General features: G+C 44.0%; 1 protein-coding gene across 6 annotated transcripts in view; it reads left to right on the top strand.

Annotated features, from left to right (window-relative positions):
* Positions 1 to 1,775: 1,775 nt before the first annotated feature.
* Positions 1,776 to 10,265, top strand: part of LOC115171676 (delphilin) — a 50,816-nt gene continuing 42,326 nt past the window's right edge. For 4 of the 6 annotated variants that reach the window (XM_029728706.1, XM_029728704.1, XM_029728702.1 and 1 more), the window contains exons 1-5: positions 1,776 to 2,211; positions 3,910 to 3,966; positions 5,068 to 5,321; positions 5,624 to 5,956; positions 6,142 to 6,296. In XM_029728706.1, the coding sequence (XP_029584566.1) occupies positions 2,130 to 2,211; positions 3,910 to 3,966; positions 5,068 to 5,321; positions 5,624 to 5,956; positions 6,142 to 6,296 (881 nt within the window). In that variant the 5' untranslated portion in view covers positions 1,776 to 2,129. Of the gene's footprint in view, positions 2,212 to 3,732; positions 3,781 to 3,909; positions 3,967 to 5,067; positions 5,322 to 5,623; positions 5,957 to 6,141; positions 6,297 to 10,265 lie in introns of those variants that run through there. The other 2 variants (XM_029728703.1, XM_029728709.1) reach the window with 2 other exon arrangements.

Raw genomic sequence — 10,265 nt, 5'->3', positions numbered from 1 at the left:
CATCTTTGTATGTCATCTTTGAGATTGACTTTCTGCAGAAGACTAAAAGGAATTTCTTTGTCCTGTGGATGTGTGAAATGTGCTTGTCATGAAGGAATGGTTCCTGTGTACTGTATACCTGACTGAAAAGCTGGTTGAGAAGTGATCGGTTGATTCAGTTATTGATCGATTGGGTCTGGTGTTTACAGTTGCCGTGGGCAACCCAGCAGCTCTCAGTGGGCCCCAGATGGAGGAGTGGGAGTGGATTCATCAGCCTGGCAGATTCAGGACAAAGCAGCCTTGCTGCTCACCTTGCCCGTGGTTGTTGTTGCCTTCTGTCTCATCTCACTTTTTTTCTCATTCACTCTTTTTACTCCCATGCCTTCTTTCGCTCTCATTCTCTCTCAAGACTGTCAGAATGAACATTAGTCATTTAGCAGACGCTCTTATCCAGAGCGACTTACAGTAGTGAACCATACATTTCATTTTTTTTTCTCCCTGTGCTGGCCCCCTGTGGGAATTGAACCCACAACCCTGGCGTCGCAAACACCATGCTCTACCAACTGAGCCACAGGAAAGGCAAACCAGGGAAGACAAACCTTTTCACCCCCCCTGGGTTTTTTGTATAGCTGCCCCTTACTGAGAGTCCTTTGAACTATCATAGATGCAATGGGATCAGGCAACTTGACATGAATAAAACAATCCTGAAACAAAACGTATAATCATATCTTTGGCTTTTTCCTTATCAAAGTCCCAAATCCCCCATAGTCTTCTACTGTAAGATCAACAGGGCATTTTCACAGACGATGTAATGCCAATGGTGTGTATTGATGTATATTTTTCTGCAATTGTGTATTTTTCTGCATAGTGTATGTTATTGAACATGATCATCTCTAGAGATTTATTTGGCAGAGTTTCACATGAGCCATGATCACTGTCAGAACAGAGGACAATCCCCAGCCGTAGTGCTGCTGCCTGCATCTCCCACTGGAAACACACTGATCACGAATCCATGGAGGTCAAGTCAGCCCCGGAGGCGTAAACACTGTTACCAATAGGAAATGGTTTCCTCAGGGCTCATACTGAGGGATACTGCCAAATTTCAAACTGACACCTCAGCCCTACTCTTAGACACTGTAGATCTGAAAGGTTATATGTGTAAGCAATGTGATGGCTGGTCCACGTAACCTATTACAGTGCAAGGTGGAGCTATCACGATATTGCTATCATTTCAGATCTACAAGAGTACTGTAACGGGTGATTTGAAACTGAACAGGTCTCTCACTTTCAGGTAGCCAGTTTGGAGGAGGTGCAAGCTTGACGTCAGTGTCTAACAGGGAACCAGGATTGCTCTCGTCCTGATCCTCAGCCAAGGTTCTGGAAGTTATCAGGTATAATAGACATTCACCAGCCTTGCTCCTTTTCCTCGCCTCAGGAATGTAAGGATGGTATGCCACCTGGAATGTGTTACCTTTAACCTGTTCTCTCAATCTCAAGTTTCCTAGATGAACCTTGAGGAGCCATTGTGTGCCTACTACCTATAGACTACAGTGCCTCAACACTGAGGTTGACACGCTGTAATCAGTGAGAAGTGTCCCTGGCTGGCTCTCCTCACTGTTTCTGGGTCAGTCCTCAGCCCTTAGAGAGGGCCCCATTTGAAAGAACCAGAGCGAGAGAGGGTTGGAGGAGAGTGAGTGAAAAAGAGAGAGAGAGGCAGAGGTATTTATAGAAAAATGGGGCTTTGCGCTACCTTTTCTCGCGAAAGAATCATTAGAGGACAAAGTGTCCCAGTTTTTGTATGGGCGCTCCACGATAGCAGCTAGCTAGGGCTGTGGGCCGACAGATTTTACCTGCGATGGGGAGCCTGACTTACAGACCGTCTCCTCTCTCTCCCAGCCTCCTTCTCCTCTTTTGCTCCATACCTCTGGTTCTTTGATCCGTGAAAGGGAGACATCAGCCTACTTGTACACTGATGTGACCTGAGAGGGTTTGGGTTGTAGGTCTTGGTGGGGGTGCTGGAGCTGGAGCTGGGTACAGGAGCCAGAGAGAGGGTAAGGGCGTGACTGGGCACCAGAGATGGGGACTTTGGGCCGTTGACTGGACGTGTCCTCGCGAACCTTGACCTCTCAGTAGACACCACCAGCGTCAAGATGAGGCGCTTTCTGAGCCGCAAGGGCCGCTTCTCGCTGCGCCAGAGCAAGTCTGGACCTCGCGGTGCCTCCAAAGATTTCTGTAAGTCTTTACTTTAATTCCTTTTTATTATTCCTCTTATCTGCTTCATCCCTCTCTTCTGAAGAGAGGAGGAGAAGAGACAGAAGAGAACAAAAGGACTAAAGCTGTGTGTGTGTGTATCTAGGTCGTGGGCTTCAGAAGTATTTCAGATTTGGAGAAGAGAGAAGAAGGCTGTGGGAAGTTTAATCTCGACGGTGGGGTTGCGTGTCCTGGTACATCGGAGAAAGAAATGTTTGATTTAACCAATGTACTTTCTCACAGGTCTAGATGTCCCAATTTATTTTGACACGTTACATTAGACTTTGTTGTTTTATGACACAAAACATGGAGACTTACAAAGTGAAATATAGAACGACGTGTTCTCGCTGTGTTCTGAACTTTTATTCAGATAATCCGGGGCTCGTACATTTTCACAACACCATCACTTTTTATTTTCCCTGCAAAGTCAGTGTAGAACTATGTAATGATGCCACTGTTGCCAGCTTTTCTCCTTTGAATTGTCTCAAACTTATCTGACCATCCATTTCTTGTTCACTTTAAGAAATCCACACACAATAGGCTACCTTTACTCATTGGTACTGAGTGAGAGAAAGAGAGAGGGAGAAAGAGAGAGTGTGTGCGTGAGTGTGTCTTCATGCACCCCTTTCTAAGAGAGAGAGAGAGAGAGAGATAAAGAGAGAGATACAGAAAGAGAAAGAGACAGAGGGAGAAAGAGAGAGTGTGTGTGTGTCTTCATGCACCCCTTCATAATGAGAGAAAGATTGCCACTTAAGACATTGAAATTGCATAAACTGCCTGCTGGAACCTATTAATCTTTTCATTAAACATTAATCCTCATAGGATTACATGATCATATGGCCTATTAAATGAATAAGGCTGCGGCTGTAGACTCCAGTGTTAGGAGGTTAACAGTCTGGTATAGGAGAGAGAGAGGAGAATGAATGGGTACATCTCAATAATCTAAAGACGTTTCCTTCCCTTGTATCCAGCTTTCCTTCAACTGCACTGATCTGAAACAACTTGACAAGACAAAGCAAGTAATTTTGATAGGCCTCAATCTGCCACTTTGCCTTCAGCTATCGCGTCTGTTCAGATCAGTGCAGATGAGTGAGAGGAGATGAGGATAGGAAGCCATTTTGTGGAGTATTGAGTGGCACCCGCTGACTGCAGTATGAGAATGAGGCCAGTGACCAGGGGAGGGCCAGCAGTTCAGAACAGAAAGATATGACAGACATAGGCTGAGTCCCAACAGTCTAAAACAGCATCCTTCGCTCATGTTCTGTCCTTCATGATCACTGGTCTTAAAGCAAGTTGATCTGTAAAAACAATATGGTGGAAACGTATTCAGTTTGACCTGTTCTTGACGGAGAGGACAGGTGGGCTCAAAACTATGTGGTGCTAATATTTGATCTCTCTAAACATTGACTATATTCACTCTTCAAACTAAAAGTATATTTGTTATTGATTGGGTTATTTCTCATTGATTGCTATTATATAATAAAGTCAAGTTTTTTCCAATAGTTGATGTTCCACTCTCGAACCCTCCAAGCGGGGCGTTATACTATGGAGGTATGATAGTCTGTTAAAAAGTGATACCATTGTGTTCGACCATTGTGGATGTCCCTTAAGAGCAGAAAAACCTTCTCAACCCATTTCATTCTTGTGACGCTTCAGTCTCTGGTTCTCTCGCCCATTCAGATGATGCTTTCCGTCAACAAATGGGCTGTCCTCCAATGAATAATCCAATGAATATCAGTAAGACTTTTAAACTAGTTTCAAGTCCCAGATCTGGGTTCAAATACTTTTAGCATTTTCTTTAGCCTGCCTGGGGTTCCAGATGGGTGGGGTTTGTAGTTTTGCAACAATTCCATTGGTTCCATTGTGCCAGGCAAGCTCAATCATGCCCAGATAAAGTATTTCAACCCAGGTCAGTCAAGTACAGCTACATTGTAGTAGTCTCTTCACTGCCACTTGTCTCCGCCTCTGAGACAAGCAACTGTGAAAAGAGACTACAATGTAGTTAAACGTAGACTCAGCGATACAAATGTACCATTAGCAGATCAGGACGACTTCCAAAACATCAAAGAGCGCGAAGCAAGAGGCAAATCTCCTCCGCAATTGTTGTCACGCAGCTATCATGTTGCAGGAGAGTGACGCAAACTCTCGTGAACATGTGCAGATGCTCTGTGGTGTGCATGCTCACAAGTGCAGCCTCTTGCATGGCACTCACTCTCCAGTATCTTTGGTTCTTCACACAGCTGCTCATATCGCTGAGTCTCCATTTAAATGGTATCATAATGTGACATTGCATGACATTGTTATTAAAATGATCTACACTCTTATGCCCCAAATACATCAAGGTGCCCTGGTTTTACCTGGCTCTGTCTTCAGTGTGTTCAGGTCATCCCAGGTTATCAGACCCTGCTTTGGATCCCTGGTCCAGAGGCAGGTCTGACCATGGTCTTACCTGGGTCTCCACCAGTGTATTTGGGGAAACCTGGATTCTCATTATAGTTCCTGAATTCCCGCCACGCCTCCTACTGGTGTAAAACAAATAAGGACCCATGAGGTTTTACCATTCTACAACAGCGGGAGGCGTGCATGTGACTGGGTCTATAATCTGGTATATTTGGGGATAGTATTTGAGAAAGGCATGGACTCTAGACCCTGGTAATAGCAGTGTTTGTGTTAGAAGTATCCTGGTCCCAGATCTGTTTGTGCTCTTGTCAACTACATTGCTGCCATTGCCAAGTCAAACATGTTCCATAAGGAGTTGTCAAGCCAGCAAAAACAGACTGGCACCCAGGCTATGTATAACAGGCTTAAGTAACCAACCCAATCCTGACTACTCTCCAGACCTGACCCTCCCGGCTACCAATCAGAACTGGCCGGAGGAGTTTGGGTTCACTCTGGGGGGCGCGGGCCCCAGCTACATCCTGTCTGTGATTGAGGGCAGCAGTGCCTACCTGGCGGGCCTGCAGCCTGGGGACCAGGTCGTGGACATCGAGGGCCAGGAGGTGTCCTCTCTCAGCACCCAGGCCCTGGTGGCCCTGGCACAGACTCTGAAGACTGTACCCCCCAGCATCGGAGTGGTGTCACGCATAGAACAGGTCTGGAACAGTTGGGAAATCATTTAGGCTTCAGTGATGCAGATAGTGGACATTTGACCTCGGTTTTTCACTAGAGACATTTTTTAAAGGCAGACAGGAGTTGGTTGTGACAGTGTTGTTGCATGTTACCTAAGCCTCAGTGTGATCACTACTAATGATCTGGAACTGTGAGCTGGGTAACACGTAAGTCTAGGGCAAAATGACATGTACTTTCAAAACAATCTCCATTACTTTCCATGCAGATACTTATCAAATAGACTTCACATCTAATTCTAATCTGACTGTTGCTTCCCCTTCCCTAGATGGACATCAACCCAGGCCCCGACGGCCGTTTCGGTTTCACCATCGTGGGAGACTGCCCCCTCTTGGTGGATGACTGCCTGCCCAACTCTCCGGCGGGCCGCAGCGGCCTCCGGGCCGGCGACTACGTCATGGAGGTCAACGGGATCCCCGTCAAGCATCACGAAACGGCGGCGGCCATGATCAAGGTGGCACAGGGGCGCCCACTGCGTCTGGGTGTGCTCAGTATGAGACGGAGGATCAAGCGCCTCAGCCACAGTATGAGGGAGGTGTCACTGAGCGGGGATAGTGTCAGGCAGGACCGTGCACACAAGGCCCTGGAGTTTAACAAGAAGGTGTGTGGGTGGCAGGGGTGTGTGCCTGCATCTTTGTCTTCTGTCTCTGCATCTGTCTCCGTCTACATCTCTGTGTCTGACTCCGTCTCCAACTCTGTCTCTGTCTGTGTCTCCATCTGTGGAGGTCTCCACACTCACAAGCCCACAGAGGTCAACAGGAAGTTGTGTTTATCTTCTTCTTGCAGGTGGAGGAGGTTCTTGGTGATGAGCCAGATATAAAGGAACAGCTGTTTGGTGTTCTGAAGCAGTACGCAGCCGAGCGGAACGTGGAGAACCTAGCTGAAGCTCTCCCAGACATCTTAATCAATGAGGACCATCAGCAGCTGATTGACAGCGTCAGGTACCAATCAGCTGATTATAACATGCTGTCATGCTGCCTCTTTGTGGCATTGGGTCATGGTCGGGTCAGACAAGGGCCCGGTTTCCCGATAAGCTTACGAATATTTTAACAATCCATTGTTCCTAAAACGGCCAAAGTTGTCACATGCGTTTCCCAAAACACCACATAGAGAGAACGTTCACTAAGTGCATCGTTAGAAAGAGAATGATTCCACAATACTGACGGCAGATCAGCTCCTAGAGAGATACTGTCACCTATTGCTGCAAATATTGAGGCGATTTAGACTATTCTAATGCAACTGTTGTGGGGGGGAGGCTGGATCAACTCAAGGTGTCATTAAATAAAAGCACCCCCCCCTCCCCACAACAGTTGAAAAGTATATGGCAAATAGAAATCAAAACTGGATGGCTTTTAGAGTAGGTGTTGAGGGGAGCTGAAGGGTGGGGCGAAAAATAACAAGATAACTAATGTAAAATGTATATAGGTTCAAAGCTTTTTGGGAAACATCACAGCACAGTTGAAAAATATATGGCAAGTAGAATATAATATATGGCAAATAGATCAAAATGTTATTCTGTTCAGCGATGGAGGGGTTGAGGGTAGCTGAAGGATGGGACTAAAAACAAACAAAAGACAACTAATGTAAAATATACTGTGTCTGTAAAATGGATATAGTATGTACTATATGAGCTGGAAGTAGAAGCCTAAGTGTTGTCCATTAGTTTACTTAAATTAGGGGGGGGGGGGGGTGGTAGGGCTAGGGGTAATAATAAAGGAAAAAATATATTTAAAAAAATATACCAGTCAGAACATTGGACACACCAACTCATTCAGTTTTTTTTTTTTTTTTTTACTATTTTCTACATTGTAGAATAATAGTGAAGACATCAAAACTATGAAATAACACATATGGAATCATGTAGTAACCAATAAAGTGTTTAACAAATCAAAATCTATTTTAGATTTTAGATTCTTCAAAGTAGCCACCCTTTCCCTTGATGACAGCTTTGCATGCGCTTGGCATTCTCTCAACCAGCTTCACCTGGAATGCTTTTCCAACAGTCTTGAAGGAGTTCCAACATATGCTGAGCACTTGTTGGCTACTTTTCCTTCACTCTGCGGTCCAACTCATCCCAAACCATCTCAATTGGGTTGAGGTCTGGTGATTGTGGAAGCCAGGTCATCTGATGCAGCACTCCATCACTCTCCTTCTTGGTCAAATAGCCCTTATACAGCCCGGTGGTGTGTTTTGGGTCATTGCACTATTGAAAAACAAATGATAGTCCCTCTAAGAGCAAACCAGATGAGATGACGTATCGCTGCAGAATGCTGTGGTAGCCATGCTGGTTAAGTGTGCCTTGAATTCTAAATAAATCCCAGACAGTGTCACCAGCAAAGCACCATCACACCTTCTCCTCCATGCTTCATGGTGGGAACCACACATGCGAAGATCATCCGTTCACCTACTCTGTGTCTCATAAAGACACAGTGGTTGGAACCAAAAATCTCAAATTTGGGCTCATCAGACCAAAGGACAGATTGCTCAATTGCTCATGTTTCTTGGCCCAAACAAGTCTCTTCTTCTTATTGATGTCCTTTAGTAGTGTTTTTTTGTTGCAGCAATTAGACCATGAAGGCCTGATTCTTCTCTGAACAGTTGATGTTGAGATGTGTCTGTTACTTGAACTCTGTGAAGCATTTATTTGGGCTGCAATTTCTGAGGCTGGTAACTCTAATGAACTTATCCTCTGCAGCAGAGATAACTCTGGGTCTTCCATTCCTGTGGCGGTCCTCATGAGAGCCAGTTTCATCATAGCGCTTGATGTTTTTTGCGACTGCACTTGAAGAGACTTTCAAAGTTCTTGAAATGTTCCTCATTGACTGATCTTCATGTCTTAAAATAATGATGGGCTGTCATTTCTTTTTGCTTATTTGAGCTGTTCTTGCCATAATATGGACTTGATATTTTACCAAATAGGGCTATCTTCTATATATCTCCCCTACTTTGTCACAACACAACTGATTGGCTCAATCTCATTAAGAAGGAAATATTCACAAATTAACTTTTAACAAGGCACACCTGTTAATTGAAATGCATTCCAGGTAACTACCTCATGAAGCTGGTTGAGAGAATGCCAAGAGTGTGCAAAGCTGCCATCAAGGCAAAATATTGCTACTTTTAAGAATCTACGTTTTTGAGTAAAGCCAGAGTGTCTATGTATGCGGATGACTCAACACTATACACGTCAGCTACTACAGTGACTGAAATGACTGCAACACTCAACAAAGAGTTAGTTAGCAGTTAGCTTCAGAGTGGGTGGCAAGGAATAAGTTAGCCCACAATATTTCTAAAAGTAAAAGCGTTTTATTTGGAACCAAACACTCACTAAACCCTGACCCTCAACTAAATCTTGTAATACATAATGTGGAAACTGAGCAGGTTGAGATGACTAAACTGCTTGGAGTAACCCTAGATTGTAAACTGTCATGGTCAAAACATATTGATGCAGTAGTAGCTAAGATGGGGAGAAGTCTATATATAATAAAGTGGTGCTCTGCCTTCTTAAACTATCAACAAGGCAGGTCCTACTGGCCCTGGTTTTGTCGCACCTTGTCTACTGTTCAGTCGTGTGGTCAGGTGCCACAAAAAAGGACTTAGGAAAATTGCAATTGGCTCAGATAATATGCGTGTCAATCTCTCCTGGCTGAAAGTGGAGGAGAGATTATCTAACTTCATCACTACATTTATTTATGAGAGGTATTGACATGTTGAATGCACCGAGCTGTCTGTCTAAACTACCGGCACACAGCTCAGACATCCATGCATACCCCACAAGACATGCTACAAGTGGTCTCTTCACAGTCCCCAAGTCCAGAACAGACTATGGGAGGCACATAGTACTACAGAGAGCCATGACTACATGGGACTCTATTCCACATCAAGTAAATGACGCAAGCAGTAAAATTTGATTTTAAAAACAGATTAAAAAACACCTTATGGAACAGCGGGGACTGTGAAGCAGCACAAACATTGGCACAGACATATGCATACACACACAATAACATACGCACTATACATACACATGGATTAAATACTGTAGATATGTGGTAGTGGTGGAGTAGGGGCCTGAGGGCACACATTGTGTTGTGAGATCTGTGAATGTATTGTAATGTTTTTAAAATTGTATAAACTGCCTTAATTCTTCTGGACCCCAGGAAGAGTAGCTGCTGCTTTGGCAGCAGCTAATGGGGATCCATAATAAATATAAATAGCTGGTTGAGAGAATGCCAAGAGTGTGCAAAGCTGTCATCAAGGCAAAGGGTGGCTACTTTGAAGAATCTAAAATCTAAAATAGATTTTGATTTGTTTAACACTTTTTTGGTTGCTACATGATTCCATGTGTTATTTCATAGTTTTGATGTCTTCACTATTATTCTACAATGTAGAAAATAGTAAAAATAAAGAAAAACAGTTGAATGAGTTGGTGTGTCCAAACTTTTGACTGGTACTGTATATATTTCAAATAATATATATTTCAAATTAATATATATAAGGGGGATTGGAAATGATGCAGACAATTACAATGACAATTACAATGATAGAAGCCACAATATATATGCAATATTAAAACTGATTCACCCCCTAAAAAACACAAATGCACACACACACACACACACACACACACACACACACACACACACACACACACACACACACAATCTCTTTGATAGTCATATAGTTCTCTGAGTCACATCCTGTCATAGTGACTAGTGACTCTTCTCCCTGATGGGTTTTTAAAGGAGCTGCCAAGCATCACAATGCACAAACACCTTCGAGCACAACAGATTCAAACACACTTCCTTATCACACCCACCCACCCATAGCAAAATATACAACAAAGACTAACAGTGACAGTATTATTGGTACACACTCATACACAGCGGTGGACAGATATTCAGTTACCAAGC

The sequence above is a fragment of the Salmo trutta genome, chromosome 32, assembly GCF_901001165.1.
Source record: "Salmo trutta chromosome 32, fSalTru1.1, whole genome shotgun sequence".
Taxonomy (NCBI): Eukaryota; Metazoa; Chordata; class Actinopteri; order Salmoniformes; family Salmonidae; genus Salmo; species Salmo trutta.
Note: the sequence above shows the minus strand (reverse complement) of the source record. Positions and strands in the feature narration are given on the sequence as shown.